At 38.9% G+C, this 24,756-nt stretch overlaps 1 protein-coding gene across 5 annotated transcripts in view; it reads right to left on the bottom strand.

Annotated features, from left to right (window-relative positions):
* Positions 1–320: 320 nt before the first annotated feature.
* The window catches only part of Fgd4 (FYVE, RhoGEF and PH domain containing 4), a 151,009-nt gene continuing 126,573 nt past the window's right edge, over positions 321–24,756 (bottom strand). For 3 of the 5 annotated variants that reach the window (XM_039087982.2, XM_039087984.2, XM_063270283.1), the window contains 6 exons: positions 21,915–21,945; positions 21,441–21,533; positions 20,887–21,012; positions 10,472–10,612; positions 6,997–7,137; positions 323–5,892 (listed from right to left, as the gene is read on the bottom strand). In XM_039087982.2, coding sequence (XP_038943910.1) covers positions 5,635–5,892; positions 6,997–7,137; positions 10,472–10,612; positions 20,887–21,012; positions 21,441–21,533; positions 21,915–21,945 — 790 coding nt within the window. In that variant the 3' untranslated portion in view covers positions 323–5,634. Of the gene's footprint in view, positions 5,893–6,996; positions 7,138–10,471; positions 10,613–20,886; positions 21,013–21,440; positions 21,534–21,914; positions 21,946–24,756 lie in introns of all 5 variants that reach the window. The other 2 variants (NM_001415054.1, NM_001415055.1) reach the window with 1 other exon arrangement.

Genomic DNA, 24,756 nt, shown 5'->3' with positions numbered 1-24,756 from the left:
ATGAAACCAAATGTTGATGAGCTAAGAACTGTTTATTGCAAGTAATCCTTTATTTAGCCAGGGCTAATCGCTTTGATATAGTATTTGATAAATTGTGAATTAGTTCCTTATGGCCTAAAAAACGCTGATATACTTATATAAAATATGATCCCTGGAAAAACTTTACTCGTGACATTTCTTAGGATTTTCTTTAGTTTTCTTGATGACTAGAAACTAGAAGTTCCAGTATCCCATTGGAATAACTTTTCTCTGATCAGAAAATTAAAACTATGCATACCGAATACATACAATCCTGGTGGAAATAACAGCCAAGGCTCCAGAACCAATTTAAGGATGTCTTTATTTACAAGATACAAATATTTCATATTTAACAAGAATTGAAGGGCTTAAGTTTACAATGTTTTCAATTATCTGCCTTTATGATCAAATATACAGATGTTACACTATATATACAGCATGTCCAAATATTCACACCACTGCAAAATAGGGACGTTTATATTTTCACATTAGCGTCAACTATAAAATTCTGATGTGCCCTTTGAAACTCAGTCAACAAGTCAAAAGAAAAAAATCAAAACAATGCTTATTTTTTAAAATAACAGTTAATTGTCTCTTAAAGTATGAAATACCAGTTTGGTTTTATACATGAATGATTATATGACAAAGACACTTACTATGTATTTGAGTCTTCATATTTCAAAATACACAATGCAATCATCATAACGGGCTCCATGATCTGTCTTTACTTGATGTATTTAGTATTCACTTATTAAAATATACTAAAATTTGATTTAATTTTATTTTTATGGCAAAGTATGAACCTCATGTAACTTTCAGTGACTCCCCCCACCTCCAACAAATAACTATCTTATAGAAGCCATGTGTTATTTTATCTTGAAATACAGAAAAGACACAGCATTTGCCATTCCCTTGGCTTAGAAAGTTGACTTTAGAATAAAAAAAATAGCAGAAAAATGGTTTACAGAATAAAATTACTTTATAAAAGTCTAAAGGAGAAATAAAATGATGATAAGCTAATATTATCTGTAATTTAGAGGCCAAGCTCAAGGCCTGAATACAATGCTGAAACAAGAACATCGATGTCTTCTACCTTACTTCCCTCGTGTAGTTCACATGGATACCAGGAGCTAGCCCACTTATCCAACTCCTTTCCTTCCTTTCAGTTGCTAAACTCAGTGCTCTCTATACCTGTAACAAGAACAACACTGTCTCTTCCTGTAACCTAGTAAGACTGAGGGGCTTGGGTAAAGATGAATTATAACATTAAAAATACATGTGAATAACTTTGTTAAAATACTTAAAATTTACATAACATTTTGTTCTTTGGTGAGAATTGAAGATTAATAATTTTTACATTTATACATATAAAGTCACAGAGAGGGATTTTAGACCTAGTTGTCTAATACTTTTTTTTTAAATCTAGGGAACCTATAGTTTGATAGTTATATGAAAATAATAAAACTTGATTCTAATGAAACTTAGAATGAAGAAGTGACAGGGTCCGCTACGGATGTGAACATAACTCTAACAAGAGGAACCCTTAGGCCTCAGTTCTTACATTCATACATTCTTGAAGATCACAACATTAAAGAATGAAAACACTGAGATAGTTCTGTCTTTCAAATTTTAGATTATACATACCATGTGCTTATCTTAGATCTATTAACATGAACATCATGTGATATAGGAAAACTAAGTTACCTTTTACTCTTACAACAACAGAGATAAAGAAGACCCGTGCTTTCTGAGAATTGATTTCCTTTTATACACGCTCATTTGCCGTGACAACGCACTGACAGGGATCATGATTAAGAATGCATTGCAGACAATACACTCTGAATAACTTAAAGCTTTATAAATAAACAAATGATATCTGAAAATAATTGAAGGAGGGAAAACCCTTCCATGTCAACAAAGAGGAGAAAACAAACAAAAAACCTCAAACACCCCCCCCCCAAAAAAAAAACAGAATCATGAACTCCAGAAGTACTTTTGAGTAGAGGTGTTTAGAAGGCATCAGTGGCTTCTTCAATAACCCTGAAGTACCATGGAATTATAGTTTCCTTATAGAAAATTCCACAGGGAACATTTACAGGTCAATTCCTACATTTAAAACAATGGTGTAGGTAATCCAATGAAGACAGCATGGCAGCCTTCATGCTGAATTCAATTCACAGAAATGTACAACAGCTGATACAACAGAGCAGAGAAAGCGAACTGCTTCACTCTACACAGCCTTTGTAGAAATTAAACACAGTTGATACGTCTGAAGCCATGGGACGATGCCTCCCTTCTTTCGCCTGTGCTCAGCAATTTGGATTATCGAATCACTTCTAGGAAGTTGAGTCTCTCTATATGCTGTAGCTTCGGGCTTTCATGTTAAACTTTTGGCATAAATTCATAGCTGGAGAATTTTATTGCTTGGTACTATGACACAAGTGGCTAGTGGCATTTCTCATTATTGAACTCCACATAAAACGCTAGACGAAAGCATGCACCACATCTCACCTTTACCCAAGAGTAGACTTTCAACAAGAGCAACAATAAAGTTGAAAGTTGGAATGCTTTGAATGAGTAACAATTTTACCAAAGCAATATTTTCTTAAGTTTGAAGGAAGGACACTTTTCTTAAAGATGACTTTTGACAGCACTAAATTAGAGGATATAACAAATTATGAACCATACGGGACATTTATTTGATCAGAAAAGAACTGTTCAGGCTCAGTTTATCATGAAACTATCTCAAAAAGAGGTTAGTTATTCTAACAACCTCTTGGGTTAGAGTTTATTTGAATTAATTTTTTGAATATGTATGTGCATGTACATTGTCCATGCATGTGTGTTCACATATATTTAAGGGAATTGTGCTACGTGTAGAGATCTGAGGTTGATGTCAGGTGACTTCTTTGGTGCCTATTTACCTCATGCATCGAGGCAAGATTACTTCCTGTTCCTGTACAGCCCAGGCTCGCCTGGCTAGGGCACCTTCACCAAGACTTCCTGGCCTCACCTCTGTTGTGCTGGCCTTGCTTGCCTGGCCTTTACATAGGTTCTGGAGATCTGCCTGAACTGTTTCTCATCCTTGCATAGAATTCTCCTTGGCCCCAGAGTTGAGTTCTTAATAAGTAGCTAATATTATTCTATTACTTTTTTTTCTCCTACTAAAAGTATTTGTGGTTATTTTGAGAGAGATGGGGAAAGTGGTTTGTGCTTGGCTCAGCGTGGGGAGAAGTAAAGCTGGTGACGGGAGAATTTCTTCTGGCACCCACACTCCTTACTGAATGAACACTAAGAACATGCTAAAATCCTTTTTATGAGTATCCTTTCATTAATCAAAGTTAAACTATACTGAAATATCTAGCCACATCCCTTCTGTTCAAGAATTTGCTGGTAGTCAGACAAGTAGTCTTCTTGATGATCAAGTATTTTTTGATATTATTTATACCTGACATAAATCTTCTAAGTGAGATAACCCACTCATTATTCTGTTCATATTTACAAAAGTCATCCTTATTCTGATAGTCATTTGACATACTTACTGCTTCTCTTTTCTTGAAATATGAAAAACTAAGTGATGTATAGTTATCGTTTAATTTTGTCAACAGGTACCCTGCACACCTGGCTCCTTTTCTCCCACTCAAATACAGTATCAATGTTGACAACTAGAAAAGAGAAACAATGTACGATTTCTTCCTATGTGACCCTCATTTAGTAGGGAATAAGAAGTTAGCTTTTTGTTTCACCCATTAGTGATTCTAAATAGATGATTTGATGTTAATGGTCATGTCTGGTATTTCATGGAGGAAAGCAACCTAATTGGTTCCCTTGCTCCTTTAGAGTACAAAACACAAGAGACACTTTTTGTGCAACATGAGCTGTATAAATGAGTGGTGGTCTCAAATTCTGAGAGATTGTACTTGACATTTCAATTGTAGCCCTTAAAGATTGTGTATAGTGGAGACATTCTTATGAATTTCTACTAAACAGTACAGTAAAAGTGGTAATGTTTGAAGAATGGAAAAGAAAGAAAAAAACTTTAATATGAGAAAAGTATTGCGTTAAACAGTCAACTCAACATAAGGTTTTAGTCACCAGCACAACTTAGTAAATTAATAAAGTCTGTTCCTTAACAGACTTTATAATAGACAGCCATAGTTCATCTCAGAGTCCGTGGGATAAACAGGGAGAATATTCTGCACTTTCTTTAATGCTTCCCATCTCATGGAAATCTACCATTATTGATTCTGCAATCCTGGTTTCAGCTATGTTTTCTAGTGAATGATTAAGCATAAATTTCCTTTACTAATAACTCTCTTCTCCCAGATAAGCTGATACATGCATGAGCTCTGCTTTGTAGCTGACAGAAAGAAAGCTCACCCAGTCACCTTGTGCTAACTATATGCTGTCCTCACTTACCGACCATGACAGTCCAATGGAAAGGAGGACAGTAAATAGTAAACCAACGTCTTCTGTATATCCCGGGTCTCTACATGGTCAGATGTCTTACATAGTTCAAGTTTTAGGAGGTTTTTGTATATGTTGACATTAAATTACTATGACAATTATGTTATTATAAAATGTAAAATAATCCACACATTTTTAATCTCTGTGACCAAAGTGCACTTAAGTTGAGAATAATCAGAGTAGTTAAAAATAATAACGTTTAGTTAATATTTACTAAACTCTCATCTTTTATCTAAATAAGAATTAATAGCACCTTCTAAGAGAGGCACTGTTTTAAATAGGTACAGAACAAAAGGAAAATAGTACCCTAAAAATACTGTTGGAATTCAAACTATATCCTACACCACATAAATAACTGTTTTTTTTTTACTATAAAAATATCAATACACTTAGATTCTAATCAGTTCAACATAAATTACCAATTTTTCTTAAGTTTGGAAAACTGTTAAATTTAGAAATAAAATAGGTCTTATATTTAAAAAATTAACCAGAGTGAAAACAAACTAAAGCTGAAGAGGAACGCTGACATATTCATACTTATTTCAATATTATATACAGGCAAACTGATTTGTATTTTATATATTTTATTATTAGGAGTAATTCTACAAAACAAGTATTTTATATTAAGTCAAAAAGTATAAACATCAGGACCCTATAATTTTTTTGTGTTGTATAAGAACAGAAACTACTTATGTAGCATGACAACTTGTAAAAACTAGACAAGTTCATACAATACTCTACACTGTCCCTGTACTTTATACCATAGATCTATTTTGGTTACACAGAGGTATATCTTTCACAATGTTACAAGTCCTACATGGGAACGAGACACTGAAGGATTTCTTAAATGAAAGACCCATTATAACCAGGTAGTGATTCAATCAATTAACATTTTCCCCCCCTCTCAAGGCAAACACACAGTTAAGAAATAGCTTATCAAAAAGGTTCCGTTTTCCACATTATTTCAGAACTTCAACAGAAGAATGGCTCTGCACCCTGATGTTTCTACATAGAAACATAAGAAAGTCCCCAAAAGATGTTATTAAACCATATTTCCCAATGCACAGTGCTAAGAGATGATGAGGGAGAGCTGGGAATGTCTTGAGCTATGTGTACCACTGGAAATCCCACACTGGCCGCTGCTGAAGTTTAGCATTCTGACTTTTCCTTGGGTCCAGGGAGGTTGTCTAAGGTGTCTAGATGCTCACTCGGGCCGTCTGGTGTCTCACCCGTGACAGCCAGAAGGATAATTTTCAGCCACTTCTGTTTCAGTTCCTCACTGTCTGCAGCAAAACTGTGCACAGACTTGGACTGGGTCAGCTTGAAACTGTGCGGCAGATCTGCACTCTTAGGCATGTCATCCACAATGTAGCCCAGGAGGGGTATGGTTGCTTGGGCTCTGACATCCTAAAGAAAGGGCATTGTACATATAAGACATCATTACATAGCTATCCATGGTCCTTGCTCCTACAGACTCTCCCCTGACCACTGTCTCACGGATCCTCACTCATGAACTCTCTTTGGACAGAGGTTGACTTTGGTGTCTGTCTATGGGGTCAATGGTAGTGTTGGCTGAAGAAAATGAAGGAAGCAGAGTTGACACCTAGAGGAATGAAATTGCACTGGTATAAAGCTCGTTCCTGTGGGAAGCTCATTCACAGCCCGTGCAGTTCTCCACTTAGTGAAAAGCCAAGGTGGAGAGGGAATAACAGCAATCTCAACATTGGAAGCCAGCGAGCATTGCTAAGGATTGAAAAAAATCATATTTTCTTTAGTGATTCATTCATCTTAACTATTGTCAGGGAAAACAGCAAAGTAGAAAAGTTTGTATACCTTGGGTGTTCTAGGGATTTTCTAGAACCTTCTTTTTTCCTAGTTCTTGATGTAGGATGAGGCTAAAATCTGACAAATTGAACACATTATGTTTCTAAAGTGCATGAATATGTAATTGGTTTAAGTGCTGTCCGCTTTCAAAGTAGAACGACCTGCACAGCAGGCCCTGGCTTATACTAGAAGCTAAGCCAGCAGTAGGGCTGAGCCTAGGGGTCTAGCTCAGCTGCACATATGGGTCACGAAAACTTGTTACTGAGGATCATTACCCCAGGATTTATGTAGACTCCTTCCTTTCAACTACTTTGTCCTTATGTCTATAGCACTATCAACAAATAAAGCCAAGCCCAGGATGACTGAGTATTTCTACTCTACAAATGCCTTGCTCCCCCTCTTTACCTCCCTTTGCTTCATCTCCTCCTTACTCACTCCTACGCTCCTTATTCGACTTGCCTTCTCTCATATCTACTAAATAAAACAAAAGATGAACAGGGGTAATGACTTATCAAATGCAACTATATGAAGAACTATCAGTTTAAGTCAACAAAATCAACTTTTCCATATTTTAAGATTGGATAGGACATAGTGACACTGCCTGAGTGTTTTGTTCTCCTGAGGTTTGGTTCCCATACCCATCCCTCTGTCCTGACCATGTCGTTCAAATGTACATGGCTTAGTTACCTGAGGAGCGCCATACATGTACAGCACAAGGGGGTCTTGCTTGGGGATCACACACCATATTTTCTGCCAGGGTTTTGACTTTTCCATGTACTGGAGAAAACTGCATACTTCACTATTTCCTGATACTTCTGCTGATTCAATCTAGAAAATACAATGGAGAGAAAGAATAACGCAATGAATCAAATTGAGATAAAATATGCCTTAAGAGAAGTATTTATAAAGTATTATATATATTATATATGTTATATATAATGTATATTTGTATTTACTGGTTTGTCTTTATCAGGATGAAAGATGACAATATTTTGAGGTCATCTTTATTAGACTTTGTACTTAAATAGTTAACCTTAACTATTTACTATAAAGATTTACTTTTTGCTTGAGATATGTATTATTCACACCAACATCGACAAGTTAAGTATTTTCATTGTTTTTAAAGTTCAGAGTTTTTAATCAAATTCCCAAAGAATACATATTTAGAATTTGATGTGCGAGAATTTGAGGTCGGCCTGAATCAACACTTCCAACCTATGTTCCAATAATGTAAGAATATAAAGTCAAAAAGGCAAGACGTGACCATCAGATACCTTTAGTACTAAGGTAATTAGAAGAGTCTCACTAGAGCACACTTTTGAAAAGCAACTTAGTTTTTTACTTTGCTTAGTAATATATTAAGTCCTAGATAATGGGAAACAGAAACATTTAGCTAAGATGATTTATTAGAAGTAAACTGTTTTGCTTCTTTTCCTATGTAGGGTAGTGCTAGTCAATTTTGTTCATAGGATGTAAGGGAGATATTGGTGTGGGCTTGCTTTGTGCCAAGTAATATGGGTTCACCGTGGTAGTCAACAAACCACTCTTCAAAAGGTCAGAGTCCAAGTCAAGGCCACAATATAGACACTTACATGACAAAAGCAAACACATACCAACTAGTTTATATTTATAAAACTAAGAATAAATTTTAAACATGTAGCTTTTTTTATGATATGGATCTAGCAATAAAAATATAAGTCACTGGAAGAGGGTAACATTGTCTCCACAAACTCTTCAAACTATAAGCCACAAATTAGCCATGGAGCTGCATGCCTATACCCCAGTACTTGGGTGGAGGTGGAGGGAAAAGGCTCAGGGTCACCTTTGGCTAAAGTCAAGGCCAGCCTGGGCTTTGTGAGACACTGTCTCAGGACAACAGCAGCAGCAGCAACAAAAGCCAACAACAAAACAACGATGGAGACTTTTGAAGCAATCTGACTTTTGATGGCACTTGTGGTAGTTAATCTTGAATGTTAACCCAAACAGTATTAACTGAGACAGGCTGGCAGCAGCTCAGACCACTAAGAGCCAGAGGGAAGGCAGTGCTTTGCTCTCTGCTGGTGAAGCCATCCTCCCCACTGCTGCTGCTGCTGCCCCTTCTTGCTGAGTCTATAGACTCCAGCTGCTTGGCTTCCAACCTGGGCTGGAGACCACATCTTTCCAAGAATCGTGCAGGCCTTCGGCGCCAAATTAGTCTATGAGGTACTGAACTGAAGAGCTATCAGGTTCTCTCGGCCTCTCTCACATACTGATGGCTCTCGTTGGACTACCCAGTTTGTACTGTGTCATACACATTCGTTTCTGCCAGTTCTGTTCCTCTGGAGCAGGAGTTCTGTGGGGGCATGACTCATTAGAGAGTCAAACGACCCTTTCACAGGGGTCACCCAAGACTATAAAACAACGCATTATGAGTCAGAGCAGTAGCAAAATCACAGTTGGAACTAGAAATGAAAATAATTTTATGGTTGGGGATTTAGCTCAGTGGTAGAGCGCTTGCCTAGCAAGCACAAGGCCCTGGGTTCAGTCCCCAGCTCCGGAAAAAAAAAAAAAAGAAAGAAAAGAAAATAATTTTATGGTTGGGGTCACCACAGCATGAGTAACTCTATTAAAGAGTCACATGCAACATTAGGAAAGTTGAGAACCACTCACTGCTCTAGAGAAGCCAGCCTGAGAGACCCCAAGTGCATGACGACTAATTTTCATGGATGGTGGTGGTTTGGGATATGATCAAGGTGTGGTGCAAGAAAGTTTAAGAAGCAGCAGCCAGATGGCAATCTGCAAGTCAGCTCCAGGCTATCACTGGTATTTGTATGTCCTATGTGCTTTTAACACTTTTAACAGATGAATGTTTATAACCAGCTTGATGACAGTAAACACTAAATAATAATACTAATAATAATTAATTAATAATAATAATAATACTGTCCTCCCTCAAAATGTTTATTTCTTACTAACCAATCCACATTGCAAAAATTCATATACTAAACAATATTACATTTTTTTAGTTTTTTTCCTTAAAAACTTTGAACAGTGGTACAATAGTTTGAAAGGGCAAAAGGAATCTAACAGGCTTGGGGGATGGCTTAGCAGTTGAATGCTTGCCCTGCATCTGTGAAGACAGGAGTTCTAGTCCCACAAAGCCACAGAGATGCATGGTGGGAATGGTGACCTGCCCATGACTCCAGCCCTGAAAGGTGGGGAGGAGCAGGCTGAGCACCAAGACTAGCCATATCACAGTTATGAGTCCTGGCTTTGTTTGAGAGGCTCTGCCTCAATGAGTAAGGTGCAAGAGCGATTGAAGATAATTCCTGACATCAGTCATGGGTCCACCTTTGCACAAACACACATGTGCCCATATACCTCAAAACATGTGTGCCCACACCAGGCAAGAACACGCAGACACATACATCCAGGCTGTAATACAAGGGATAGCTACATCCTAGGAGAATTCTGAAGTACAATTTTGGCTTGTTGGCTTAGAATTTAACCTCAAATGAATAATGAAGTTTAAGAGCCTTTCTCAGCTAACAAATGACTTGTATATTTGCTTGTAAGTGCTCAGTATACAACTATTGATTTTTCAACATTATTAGTAAACTAAGTATATTTATGGCTTTGGATGTAAAAACACGTTATCCTGTTTGTAGGTGATCTTGACTTTACTGCCACAAGGACTTATACAAATTACCTTTTGTGTCAACACCTGGTTTTCAGTGTAAATCAGGTACATGCTACTTGCGATTCCTTGGCGGAACCTGAATTAACTCTAAATTATGAGTCAAACTTGCTTGAGATGTGCTTTGACAGTGATGCACTCACGAAACTGCCCTCCCTGACTATTACATAACCATAAAAACTGGCTCTCTTAACACAGCAAGCTGAATTAGCCTAAATTTGAAATTTTTCATGCAGTGTTTTCAACACTAATTTGATGAAATTTAAAGCTTTCCTATAAAAAACAAACAAACAAACCAAGCAGTAATTTGTACATTCCACCTTCTATATAATCAGGCAGGAGTCAAAGGTCAACAAACTAAAGTAAAAGCATGTTTCCTGCTCACGGTTATCCTGAACGTGGATGCAGAAACAAGTAAGATCATTATTTGCATCCTTATGAGTAAGAGTCTGTCATCTAAGAATATGAGGAGTTCACTACTTTTACCTCTAAAATGCCCCTTCTTTTCTTTTCTTCACTCTCTGCGAATCCACTCATTATCTGGTAGCAGTCTTTACAGACCTTGTTCAACCTTCCACCGTCATACTCAAGTTGAGCTTTGTAGTCAGAACATTTCCAACAAACCACCTTTAATTTTAAAAAAGCATATTCAAAATGAATAATTAGGGTTAGGAATAATTAAGACAATTAGATTTAGGAAATATTCATTTATAATGCAAGAGGTTAAGTATAAAAGTTATATTTTCATTAGCCTAAGAACATTTCAAAAGATGTTGAATACATCAGAGTATTTTAATAATGTCTGTGACAATCTGGGCATCACTGTGACCTCTACAAGTCCTTTGCCCTGGATGTACTACACCATCTATCTCCACTCACAGTTCCACATCTCAGAGGAAACAGCACAGCCATATATGCAGGTAGTTTCTGATGCCTACTTACCTACCTTCATAGATAGAGTACACTGTGTCCCGGTGACTTTAATTTCTAAGGGTCTTCAGTCTTTTTCTAAGTTACTAGTACTCACATTTGGACTTTCCACAGCCTTAGGCTCTACCCTAACATTCTACAAGAACCTAGTTTCCAAGTCTAGGCTAGAAGTCTTAAGATATGAATTTGGTATGTTCCCCTTATATACTTAAAAATCTACTCATGGTGGTACATGCTTTTAGTCCCAGCACATAATGAGAAAAGGCAGAGGCAGGAAGATTTCTGTGAGTTCAAGGCCAGTCCAGTCTACATAGAGTAGAGAGTTCCAGACCAGTAAAGACTAGACACTAAGACCTTGTCTAAAAAAAAAAAAAAAAAAAAACCAAACCAAAAAAAAAAAAAAAGCCAAAACAAAACAAACAAGCAAAAAACAATTCTTTAGTTTGGTTGAAGAAAAAAGTATTAGTTATATTATATATTATATTAATTTTAATATATATTGTATGTGACTGGCCTATCTTCAATGGCACTGACTTGCTACATCCCCAAACGCCACACTTCCTTCCTCTTCCACCTCTTTCAGTCCTTGAGGTCTCAAGTTTCCATTCTTTCTTCTGGAAGAAGGTCCCTTCAGTGTTTAGATCAGAGCCTGACTAGGATGAAGTTTTTTTTTTTTTTTTTTTTTTTTTTTTTTTATTAACTTGAGTATTTCTTATATACATTTCGAGTGTTATTCCCTTTCCCGGTTTCCGGGCAAACATCCCCCTCCCCCCTCCCCTTCCTTATGGGTGTTCCCCTCCCAACCCTCCCCCCATTGCCGCCCTCCCCCCATAGTCTAGTTCACTGTGGGTTCAGTCTTAGCAGGACCCAGGGCTTCCCCTTCCACTGGTGCTCTTACTAGGATATTCATTGCTACCTATGGGGTCAGAGTCCAGGGTCAGTCCATGTATAGTCTTTAGGTAGTGGCTTAGTCCCTGGAAGCTCTGGTTGCTTGGCATTGTTGTACTTTTGGGGTCTCGAGCCCCTTCAAGCTCTTCCAGTTCTTTCTCTGATTCCTTCAATAGGGGACCTATTCTCAGTTCAGTGGTTTGCTGCTGGCATTCGCCTCTATATTTGCTGTATTCTGGCTGTGTCTCTCAGGAGCGATCTACATCCGGCTCCTGTCGGTCTGCACTTCTTTGCTTCTAGGATGAAGTTTTTAACTATAGGCTTGTATGTTACTTGCCGGTCTCCTATACAGCTTTACAGGAGACTGTTACGGAATATTTTGTTCACCACACACAACAGCTACAGAATGTCAATGAGTAGATGACCATAATGCAAACGCATGTGAGTAAATAGTGCTTTTCAAATTATTACCATTTTCTAGAATTCTTTTTATGTTTAAGTTGTTATTTTCTTGTTTAGGAAAGTACTTTTTCCTCATACTTATAGTATCATTTAAAAGTTCATTTAAAAATGTATGAGTTTATAAGTAAAAAGTTTGGAGAAGATTCATAGCAGTTGAAACATAAAAACAATGCTCACAGGCTAAGGGTGTGGCTCAGTGGTACAACACAGACTTGGTGTTCAAAGCCTTGGGTTCAATTTCTACCCAACTTTGATATGTATCACGGTTTTCTCATGATTACAACAAAATTACTTTGGGGGCTTAATGTTAGACATACATGTATCTGTAAACTCAATTCAACTATTATATTTTTCCAATCATATCATTGCATTTGATAATCTATATACAAATACCTTTTTATCCGTTGTCAGAAGTTCAAGTATGCCAGTACCGGAGGAATTCATTTTTTTTTTTTATTAACTTGAGTATTTCTTATATACATTTCGAGTGTTATTCCCTTTCCCGGTATCCGGGCAAATATCCCCCTCCCCCCTCCCCTTCCTTACGGGTGTTCCCCTCCCAACCCTCCCCCCATTGCCGCCCTCCCCCCACCAGTCTAGTTCACTGGGGGTTCAGTCTTAGCAGGACCCAGGGCTTCCCCTTCCACTGGTCCTCTTACTAGGATATGCATTGCTACCTATGAGGTCAGAGTCCAGGGTCAGTCCATGTATAGTCTTTGGGTAGGGGCTTAGTCCCTGGAAGCTCTGGTTGCTTGGCATTGTTGTACATATGGAGTCTCGAGCCCCTTCAAGCTCTTCCAGTTCTTTCTCTGATTCCTTCAACGGGGGTCCTATTCTCAGTTCAGTGGTTTGCTGCTGGCATTCGCCTCTGTATTTGCTGTATTCTGGCTGTGTCTCTCAGGAGCGATCTACATCCGGCTCCTGTCGGTCTGCACTTCTTTGCTTCATCCATCTTGTCTAATTGGGTGGCTATATATGTATGGGCCACATGTGGGGCAGACTCTGAATGGGTGTTCTTTCAGTCTCTGTTTTAATCTTTGCCTCTCTCTTCCCTGCCAAGGGTATTCTTGTTCCCCTTTTAAAAAAGGAGTGAAGCATTCACATTTTGATCATCCGTCTTGAGTTTCATTTGCTCTAGGCATCTAGGGTAATTCAAGCATTTGGGCTAATAGCCACTTATCAATGAGTGCATACCATGTATGTCTTTCTGTGATTGGGTTAGCTCACTCAGGATGATGTTTTCCAGTTCCAACCATTTGCCTACGAATTTCATAAAGTCGTTGTTTTTGATAGCTGAGTAATATTCCATTGTATAGATGTACCACATTTTCTGTATCCATTCCTCTGTTGAAGGGCATCTGGGTTCTTTCCAGCTTCTGGCTATTATAAATAAGGCTGCGATGAACATAGTGGAGCACGTGTCTTCTTTATATGTTGGGGCATCTTTTGGGTATATGCCCAAGAGAGGTATAGCTGGACCCTCAGGCAGTTCAATGTCCAATTTTCTGAGGATTCTCCAGACTGATTTCCAGAATGGTTGTACCAGTTTGCAATCCCACCAACAATGGAGGAGTGTTCCTCTTCCTCCACATCCTCGCCAGCATCTGTTGTCCCCTGAGTTTTTGATCTTAGCCATTCTCACTGGTGTGAGGTGAAATCTCAGGGTTGTTTTGATTTGCATTTCCCTTATGACTAAAGATGTTGAACATTTCTTTAGGTGTTTCTCAGCCATTCGGCATTCCTCAGCTGTGAATTCTTTGTTTAGCTCTGAACCCCATTTTTTAATAGGGTTATTTGTTTCCCTGCGGTCTAACTTCTTGAGTTCTTTGTATATTTTGGATATAAGGCCTCTATCTGTTGTAGGATTGGTAAAGATCTTTTCCCAATCTGTTGGTTGCCGTTTTGTCCTAACCACAGTGTCCTTTGCCTTACAGAAGCTTTGCAGTTTTATGAGATCCCATTTGTTGATTCTTGATCTTAGAGCGTAAGCCATTGGTGTTTTGTTCAGGAAATTTTTTCCAGTGCCCATGTGTTCCAGATGCTTCCCTAGTTTTTCTTCTATTAGTTTGAGTGTGTCTGGTTTGATATGGAGGTCCTTGATCCACTTGGACTTAAGCTTTGTACAGGGTGATAAGCATGGATCGATCTGCATTCTTCTACATGTTGCCCTCCAGTTGAACCAGCACCATTTGCTGAAAATGCTATCTTTTTTCCATTGGATGGTTTTGGCTCCTTTGTCAAAAATCAAGTGACCATAGGTGTGTGGGTTCATTTCTGGGTCTTCAATTCTATTCCATTGGTCTATCTGTCTATCTCTGTACCAATACCATGCAGTTTTTTTTTTTTTTTTTTGGTTCTTTTTTTCGGAGCTGGGGACCGAACCCAGGGCCTTGCGCTTCCTAGGTAAGCGCTCTACCACTGAGCTAAATCCCCAGCCCACCATGCAGTTTTTATCACAATTGCTCTGTAATACTGCTTGAGTTCAGGGATAGTGATTCCCCCTGAAGTCCTTTTATTGTTGAGGATAGCTTTAGCTATCCTGGGTTTTTTGTATTCCAGATGAATTTGCAAATTGTTCTGTCTAACTCTTTGAAGAATTGGATTGGTATTTTGATGGGGATTGCATTGAATCTGTAGATTGCTTTTGGTAAAATGGCCATTTTTACTATATTAATCCTGCCAATACATGAGCATGGGAGATCTTTCCATCTTCTGAGGTCTTCTTCAATTTCCTTCTTCAGTGTCTTGTAGTTCTTATTGTACAGATCTTTTACTTGCTTGGTTAAAGTCACACCGAGGTACTTTATATTATTTGGGTCTATTATGAAGGGTGTCGTTTCCCTAATTTCTTTCTTGGCTTGTTTCTCTTTTGTGTAGAGGAAGGCTACTGATTTATTTGAGTTAATTTTATACCCAGCCACTTTGCTGAAGTTGTTTATCAGCTTTAGTAGTTCTCTGGTGGAACTTTTGGGATCACTTAAATACACTATCATATCATCTGCAAACAGTGATATTTTGACTTCTTCTTTTCCGATCTGTATCCCCTTGACCTCCTTTTGTTGTCTGATTGCTCTGGCTAGAACTTCAAGAACTATATTGAATAAGTAGGGAGAGAGTGGGCAGCCTTGTCTAGTCCCTGATTTTAATGGGATTGCTTCGAGTTTCTCTCCATTTAGTTTAATGTTAGCAACTGGTTTGCTGTATATGGCTTTTACTATGTTCAGGTATGGGCCTTGAATTCCTATTCTTTCCAGGACTTTTATCATGAAGGGGTGTTGAATTTTGTCAAATGCTTTCTCAGCGTCTAATGAAATGATCATGTGGTTTTGTTCTTTCAGTTTGTTTATATAATGGATCACGTTGATGGTTTTCCGTATATTAAACCATCCCTGCATGCCTGGGATGAAGCCTACTTGGTCATGGTGGATGATTGTTTTGATGTGCTCTTGGATTCGGTTTGCCAGAATTTTGTTGAGTATTTTTGCGTCGATATTCATAAGGGAAATTGGTCTGAAGTTCTCTTTCTTTGTTGTGTCTTTGTGTGGTTTAGGTATAAGAGTAATTGTGGCTTCGTAGAAGGTATTCGGTAGTGATCCATCTGTTTCAATTTTGTGGAATAGTTTGGATAATATTGGTATGAGGTCTTCTCTGAAGGTTTGGTAGAATTCTGCACTAAACCCGTCTGGACCTGGGCTCTTTTTGGTTGGGAGACCTTTAATGACTCCTTCTATTTCCTTAGGAGTTATGGGGTTGTTTAACTGGTTTATCTGTTCCTGATTTAACTTCGGTACCTGGTATCTGTCTAGGAAATTGTCCATTTCCTGAAGATTTTCAAGTTTTGTTGAATATAGGTTTTTATAGTAAGATCTGATGATTTTTTTGAATTTCCTCTGAATCTGTTGTTATGTCTCCCTTTTCATTTCTGATTTTGTTAATTTGGACGCACTCTCTGTGTCCTCTCGTTAGTCTGGCTAAGGGTTTATCTATCTTGTTGATTTTCTCAAAGAACCAACTTTTGGTTCTGTTGATTTTTTCTATGGTCCTTTTTGTTTCTACTTGGTTGATTTCCACTCTGTGTTTGATTATTTCCTGCCTTCTACTCCTCCTGGGTGTATGTGCTTCTTTTTGTTCTAGAGCTTTTAGGTGTGCTGTCAAGCTGCTGACATATGCTCTTTCCTGTTTCTTTCTGCAGGCACTCAGCGCTATGAGTTTTCCTCTTAGCACAGCTTTCATTGTGTCCCATAAGTTTGGGTATGTTGTACCTTTATTTTCATTAAATTCTAAAAAGTTTTTAATTTCTTTCTTTATTTCTTCCTTGACCAGGTTATCATTGAGTAGAGCATTGTTCAATTTCCAAGTATATGTGGGCATTCTTCCTTGATTGTTATTGAAGACCAGTTTTAGGCCGTGGTGGTCCGATAGCACGCATGGGATTATTTCTATCTTTCTGTACCTGTTGAGGCCCGTTTTTTGACCAATTATATGGTCAATTTTGGAGAAAGTACCATGAGGAGCTGAGAAGAAGGTATATCCTTTTGCTTTAGGATAGAATGTTCTATAAATATCCGTTAAGTCCATTTGGCTCATGACTTCTCTTAGTCTGTCTACATCTCTGTTCAATTTCTGTTTCCATGATCTGTCCATTGATGAGAGTGGGGTGTTGAAATCTCCCACTATTATTGTGTGAGGTGCAATGTGTGTTTTGAGCTTTAGTAAGGTTTCTTTTACATATGTAGGTGCCCTTGTATTTGGGGCATAGATATTTAGGATTGAGAGTTCATCTTGGTGGATTTTTCCTTTGATGAATATGAAGTGTCCTTCCTTATCTTTTTTGATGACTTTTAGTTGAAAATTGACTTTATTTGATATTAGAATGGCTACTCCAGCTTGCTTCTTCTGACCATTTGCTTGGAAAATTGTTTTCCAGCCTTTCACTCTGAGGTAATGTCTGTCTTTGTCTCTGAGGTGTGTTTCCTGTAGGCAGCAGAATGCAGGGTCCTCGTTGCGTATCCAGTTTGTTAATCTATGTCTTTTTATTGGGGAGTTGAGGCCATTGATGTTGAGAGATATTAAGGAATAGTGATTATTGCTTCCCGTTATATTCATATTTGGATGTGAGGTTATGTTTGTGTGCTTTCATTCTCTTTGTTTTGTTGCCAAGACGATTAGTTTCTTGCTTCTTCTAGGTTATAGCTTGCCTCCTTATGTTGGGCTTTACCATTTATTATCCTTTGTAGTGCTGGATTTGTAGAAAGATATTGTGTAAATTTGGTTTTGTCATGGAATATCTTGGTTTCTCCATCTATGTTAATTGAGAGTTTTGCAGGATACAGTAACCTGGGCTGGCATTTGTGTTCTCTTAGGGTCTGTATGACATCAGTCCAGGATCTTCTGGCCTTCATAGTTTCTGGCGAGAAGTCTGGTGTGATTCTGATAGGTCTGCTTTTATATGTTACTTGACCTTTTTCCCTTACTGCTTTTAATATTCTTTCTTTATTTTGTGCATTTGTTGTTTTGACTATTATGTGACGGGAGGTGTTTCTTTTCTGGTCCAATCTATTTGGAGTTCTGTAGGCTTCTTGTATGCCTATGGGTATCTCTTTTTTTAGATTAGGGAAGTTTTCTTCTATGATTTTGTTGAAGATATTTACTGGTCCTTTGAGCTGGGAGTCTTCACTCTCTTCTATACCTGTTATCCTTAGGTTTGATCTTCTCATTGAGTCCTGGATTTCCTGTATGTTTTGGACCAGTAGCTTTTTCTGCTTTACATTATCTTTGACAGTTGAATCAATGATTTCTATGGAATCTTCTGCTCCTGAGATTCTCTCTTCCATCTCTTGTATTCTGTTTGTGAAGCTTGTATCTACAGCTCCTTGTCTCTTCTTTTGGTTTTCTATATCCAGGGTTGTTTCCATGTGTTCTTTCTTGATTGCTTCTATTTCCATTTTTAATTCCTTCAACTGTTTGATTGTGTTTTCCTGGAATTCTTTCAGGGATTTTTGCGATTCCTCTCTGTAGGCTTCTACTTGTTTATTAATGTTTTCCTGTGTTTCCCTAAGGGAGTTCTTCACATCTTTCTTGAAGTCCTCCAGCATCATGATCAAATATGATTTTGAAACTAGATCTTGCTTTTCTGGTGTGTTTGGATATTCCATGTTTGTTTTGGTGGGAGAATTGGGCTCCGATGATGCCAAGTAGTCTTGGTTTCTGTTGCTTGGGTTCCTGCGCTTGCCTCTCGCCAACAGATTATCTCTAGTGTTACTTTGTTCTGCTATTTCTGACAGTGGCTAGACTGTCCTATAAGCCTGTGTGTCAGGAGTGCTGTAGACCTGTTTTCCTCTCTTTCAGTCAGTTATGGGGACAGAGTGTTCTGCTTTCGGGCGTGTAGTTTTTCCTCTCTACAGGTCTTCAGCTGTTCCTGTGGGCCTGTGTCTTGAGTTCACCAGGCAGCTTTCTTGCAGCAGAAAAGTTGGTCTTACCTGTGGTCCCGAGGCTCAAGTTCGCTCGTGGGGTGCTCCCCACGGGCTCTCTGCAGCGGCAGCAACCAGGAAGACCTGTGCCGCCCCTTCCGGGAGCTTCAGTGCACCAGGGTTCCAGATGGTCTTTGGCTTTTTCCTCCGGCGTCCGAGATGTGTGTGCAGAGAGCATTCTCTTCTGGTTTCCCAGGCTTGTCTGCCTCTCTGAAGGTTTAGCTCTCCCTCCCACGGGATTTGGGTGCAGAGAACTGTTTATCCGGTCTGTTCCCTTCAGGTTCCGGAGGTGTCTCAGGCAGGGGTCCTGCCGCTCCTGGGCCCTCCCCCACGGGAGCCCAGAGGCCTTATACAGTTTCCTCTTGGGCCAGGGATGTGGGCAGGGGTGAGCAGTGTTGGTGGTCTCTTCCGCTCTGCAGCCTCAGGAGTGCCCACCTGACCAGGCGGTTGGGTCTCTCTCTCACCGGGTCTGGGAGCAGAGAGCTGCTGCGGGCCGGGATCCGTGGGTGTGAGGAATTCATTTTAAACAAACCCCAAAATCAATTTAAACAGTTCATGCTGAGATACTTGTGTTTTTTTTTTTTTTTATTATTTAATTTTGACTATAAACTGCCTCACTACATTTAATCTCAGTGTTAGAAAAAGAAATGCAGGAAAGTTTAACTATAAAGGAGAACAAACTAAGACTCATTCTGTCTGATTGGCTGTCATGTTACCAGAGGAGGTAGCTGGGAGCACCTTACTAGGTCTGCTTACCCAGCCTCATCTCAGAGACAGAATAAACTGCATTGTGCCTCAATTTCTGCCCCAGGGCTTCTGCTTATTTTCCAAGGCCTACCAAGGTCCCAGTAGCTCTCAGCAATGGGCCTTGAGGATGCTCGAGGTGACAGCATCTGTGATCTACTGTGATAAGAACGTATCATTAGCTCATTCCCGGGCCTGGTGTTTTAGTGTTCATGTGACTACCTTATTGACTCAGACTTTTCAAGTGTCTGCTGCTGGTGCCATTCTCAGTCTCTCTGCTCTAGCTTTCTGTTGTTAGGGTCGCCCACTGAACAAATGTATCATCACCAGGGACTCAGTGTCAACCTGGAATACTGTTCCTCCTTCCCCAACACGCCCCATTTTTCCAACATGCTCCCAGGTGTCCATTCCCATGTGGCATTGAACTACAGAAATCTTTGTTTCCAGTATTTTGTCACAACGTCCTTTATTTGTTCCCTAAGGCAGGCATCTATAATTCTCCTTTGTGTTTTCATTACTCGTATTCTTTATGAACCTTGTCCTTTACCTTCTCTGGTCTGCATTGCTGAATTCTGTTATGGAAAAAAAGATCCTTGCCCTTTAAGCTGCCTGGTGTCTGTCTGGATTTCTAACTAGAAATTTCCAAAGGGTAATGAGTCCACCTGTGTCATTGCAACCTTCACTTCCTCTCGACTTATCCTCCTCTCCAGTACACATCCCTTTCTCCTTTACTTTCAGCTGATCATTCTGTCCAATTCAATAAAAATATAACTCTGACCTTAAACTCCCCAATTTCTCACTACTAACATGCCCACACAGTAAAATCCCATCCAATTCACTTATCATACTTGCACCTGCCTTTCCCCTTCTGTTAAAAGAGAGGACTCTGTCTACCTTGCAAAAGATGTCCCTTTCACTTGCACTGCAGTTTCCATTTCTTGCCTTTCCAAACACATCGGCTTCTTTGATTATTAACACTCTAACTACATCCCTGTCACATTTTGTTTTAAATTATCATGCCCAGCCACAGGATTCCCTGCTAGTCTTCCTTTCACACATCTAAGCAAGTATTACTCCCTCACATAGGCCTTCTTTTGTCTAATTAAACTTGGTCTGAATTCTTCCATTACTAATACTCTCCAATTCAACTTTCTGGTTCTTTCTTATTCCATGCATACTTATTTGAATTCTTATCTATTTTCTTCTTCACAATGACCCATGAAGCCAGGAGTCATTTTGTTGACCATATTCCTTTCTTCATGGGACAGGATAGTACTTTGTGTATAGTTAACTCCAAAACACACTTCCTAACTAAATGATTGTTCACGGCTTCTTTGTTTCCAGGCTGATGATTTTATTTCACCTACACACGAGTAACAACCATGATAATAAAGAAGCTTCACTCACATGTCCACACGCCCGGCAGTGATGCCGCCTCCTGGTCAGTGCATTGAAAGACTCTTTGCACTTCATGCACATGGTCACTTCGTTATCACGTATCCATCTTGGGGCTCGTTTTCCTAGTTCAGCAGTCTACATGGGAAAGATAGGAAGACTTTTAATAGAACATGTATATATTTGTTCGTTGTTTTGAGATAGGGTTTCTCTGTGTAGTCCTGGCTGTCCTGGAACTCACTCAGTAGACCAGGCTGGCCTTGAACTCACGGAGATCTGCCTGTCTCTGCCTCCTCGAGTGCTGGAAATAAAGGCATGAACCACCACTGCCCAGCCTATCATTCCTTTTAATAGCACATTATCAATGTTATTCAAACCATGTTCTGATACTCAAGATCTAGGAGGAGAAGAAAAAATTTCAAAGCACTTCCAGACACTCAGGAGAGAATTACATTATTCCTTAACAACCTACTTTGGGATTGCAAGGTAAAAGTTTCGTTAATGAAATGATTAGACAGCACTTTTGAAAACACAAGAGATGAAAGATCTTAAAGTTAAGAACTTACAGAAACCTCTAGGGGAATGTCATTTTCCTTTGCAATTGCATTTCTGAAGGTTTCATGCCTTTGATGAAAAGCATCAATACTCTCTTGAAGTGCCTAAAATGTCAATTAAATACAAAACATACATTATAGTATCATACACACATTAACAGATATGCTTTATCACATAAATAACTATGAGAATCATCTTAAAAGTTAAATGAACTTGCTCTTATACTATATATTAAAAATCTAATTATATATATATTCCTTTTTAAAAAATGTATTTTGAGTGTTTTGCCTGGTATATGTATTTTACAACACATGTATATCTGCTGTCCAAAGAGGTGAGAAGACGTTGCATCCTTGGAACTGGAGTTATAGTTTTGAGCTACCATGTAAATCCTGGGAACTAAACCCAGTTATTGCTCCAGGCCCCAATGTATACATTCCTTATGCATAGAGGTCCAAAAACCAAAAATAGAATAAAAGAGGTACCTTGATCCATTCTTCTTTGTCTTGCTCAGAACTAAAAGAAAACAAAGCTAAAATGAGTGAAGAAAACATTAACAATTACAATTTGTGAATGAAAGCATGGTTTAATGTCACTCTGGATTCCTAGAGAATACAGGAGTACTTTGGAAATAATTAAAGAGACTCTAGTACTTTTTTTTTTATTCTTTTTTTCGGAGCTGGGGACCGAACCCAGGGCCTTGTGCTTGCTAGGCATATGCTCTACCACTGAGCTAAATTCCCAACCCCGACTCTAGTACTTCTTAATGCAGGATCAGACTGCTGTCTAACTTTGGTACCCATATATTTGATACTCATTTTGGTACCCTTACAATTTGAAAGTAAACTATGATGTAACAACCACTGTCTAGTTGTATCTAGCAGAAGATTCTGTGTGTTGACATATTAGAAGATCAAAGATGATATTATAATTTCAAAAATATATGACAATTAAAAACCATTAAAGTCTAATCTCAAAAAGTATTATGATTATTCTTTTTTCTTATTTTTCTTTTATTGGATATTTTTTATTTACATTTCAAATATTAATCTCTTTCCCAGTTTCCTGGACATAAGCCCCCATGCCATCCCTCTCCCCTTCTTCTACAAGGATGTTCCCCTTCCCATCCAACCCCCTTCATGGCCCCGACATTCTCCTATACTGGTGGTCCAGCCTTGGCAGGACCAAGGGCTTCTCCTTCCACTGGTGCCCAACAAGGCCATTCTCTGCTACACATGCAGCTGGAGCCATGGTCAGTCCATGTATAGTCTTTGGATAGTGGCTTAGTCCCTGGGAGCTCTGGTTGGTGGGCATTGTTGTTCTTATGGAGTTGCAAGCCCCTTCAGCTCTTTCAATCCTTTCTCTAATTCCTCCAATGGAATCCCATTCTTAGTTCAATTGTTTACTGCTAGGATTTGCCTCTGTATTTGACATGCTCTGGTTTTACCTCTCATAAGACAGCTACCAGGCTCTTGTCAGCATGCACTTCATAGCTTCATCAATCTTAACTAGTTTTGGTGGCTGTATATATATGGGCTTTATACTCATGTGGGACAGGCTTTGAATGGCCATTCCTTCAGCCTCTGTTCCACACTTTGCCTGCATATCCCCTTCTATGAATATTTTTGGTCCCCCATTTAAGAAGGAGTGAAGCATCTACATTTTGGTTGTCCTTCTTGAGCTTCATGTGGTCTGTGGATTGCATCTTGGGTAATTTGAGCTTTTGGGCTAATATCCACTTATCAGTGAGTACATACCATGTGTATTTTTCTGTAATTGGGTTACCTCATTAAGGATGATATTTTCTAGTTCAGTCCATTTGCCTATGAATTTCATGAAGTCATGTTTTTGATAGCTGAGTAATATTCCATTGTGCAGATGTACAACATTTTCTGGATCCATTCCTCTGTTGAAGGGCATCTGGGTTCTTTCCAATGTCTGGCTATTATAAATAAGGCTGCTATGAACATAGTGGACCATGTATCTTTGTTGTAAGTTGGAGCATCTTTTGGTTATATGCCCAGGAGAGATAGAGCTGGGTCCTCAGATAGTGCAATGTCCAATTTTTGGAGGAACCTCCAGACTGATTTCAAAAGAGGTTGTACCAGTTTGCAATCCCACCAACAATGGAGGAGTGTTCCTCTTTCTCCACATCCTTGTCAGCATCTGCTGCTACCTGAGTTTTTGATCTTAGCCATTCTGACTGGTGTGAGGTGGAATCTCAGGGTTCTTTTGATTTGCATTTCTCTGATGACTAAGGATGTTGAACATTTTTTAGGTGCTTCTCAGCCATTCAATAGTCCTCAGCTGTGAATTCTTTGTTTAGCTCTGTACCCCATTTTTAAGTAGGGTTATTTGGGTCTCTGGATCTTACTTCTTGAGTCCTTTGTATATACTGGATATTAGCCCTCTATCAGATATAGGATTTGTAAAGATCTTTTCCCAATCTGTTGGTTGCCGTTTTGTCCTAATGACAGTGTCCTTTGCCTTACAGAAGCTTTGCAGTTTTATGAGGTCCCATTTGTCAATTTTTAATCTTAGAGCATAAGCCATTGGTGTTTTGTTCAGGAAATTTTCTCCAGTACCCATGTGTTCGAGGATCTTCCCCACTTTTTGTTCTACTAGTTTGAGTGTATCTGGTTTTATGTGGAGATCCTTGTACACTTGGACTTGAGTTTTGTACAGGGTGATAAGAATTGATCAATTTGCATTCCTCTACATGCTGACCTCCAGTTTGACCAGCACCATTTGTTGAAAATTCTATCTTTTATCCCCCGGATGGTTTTAGCTCCTTTGTCAAAGATCAAGTGACCATAGGTGTGTGGGTTCATTTCTGGGTCTTCAATTCTATTCCACTGATCTATCTGCCTGTCTCTGTACCAACACCATACCGTTCTTATCACTATTGCTCTGTAATACTGATTGAGGTCAGGGATGGTGATTCCCACAGAATTTCTTTTATTGTTGAGGATAGTTTTAGCTATCCTGGGTTTTTTGTTATTACAAATGAATTTGCAAATTGTTCTTTCTAACTCTATAAAGAATTGAGTTGGAATTTTGATGGGGATTGCATTGAATCTGGAGATTATTTTCAGGAAATGGCTATTTTTACCACATTTATCCTGCCAATCCATGAGCATAGGAGAACTTTCCATCTTCTGAGGTCTTCTTTGATTTCTTTCTTCGAAGACTTGAAGTTCTTGTCATACAGATCTTTCACTTGCTTGGCTAGAGTCACATCAAGATATTTTATGTTATTTGTGACTATTGTGAAGGGTGTCATTTCCCTAATTTCTTTCTCAGCCTTTTGAGTAGAGGAAGGCTACT

The sequence above is a fragment of the Rattus norvegicus genome, chromosome 11 (genome assembly GCF_036323735.1).
Source record: "Rattus norvegicus strain BN/NHsdMcwi chromosome 11, GRCr8, whole genome shotgun sequence".
Taxonomy (NCBI): Eukaryota; Metazoa; Chordata; class Mammalia; order Rodentia; family Muridae; genus Rattus; species Rattus norvegicus.
Note: the sequence above shows the minus strand (reverse complement) of the source record. Positions and strands in the feature narration are given on the sequence as shown.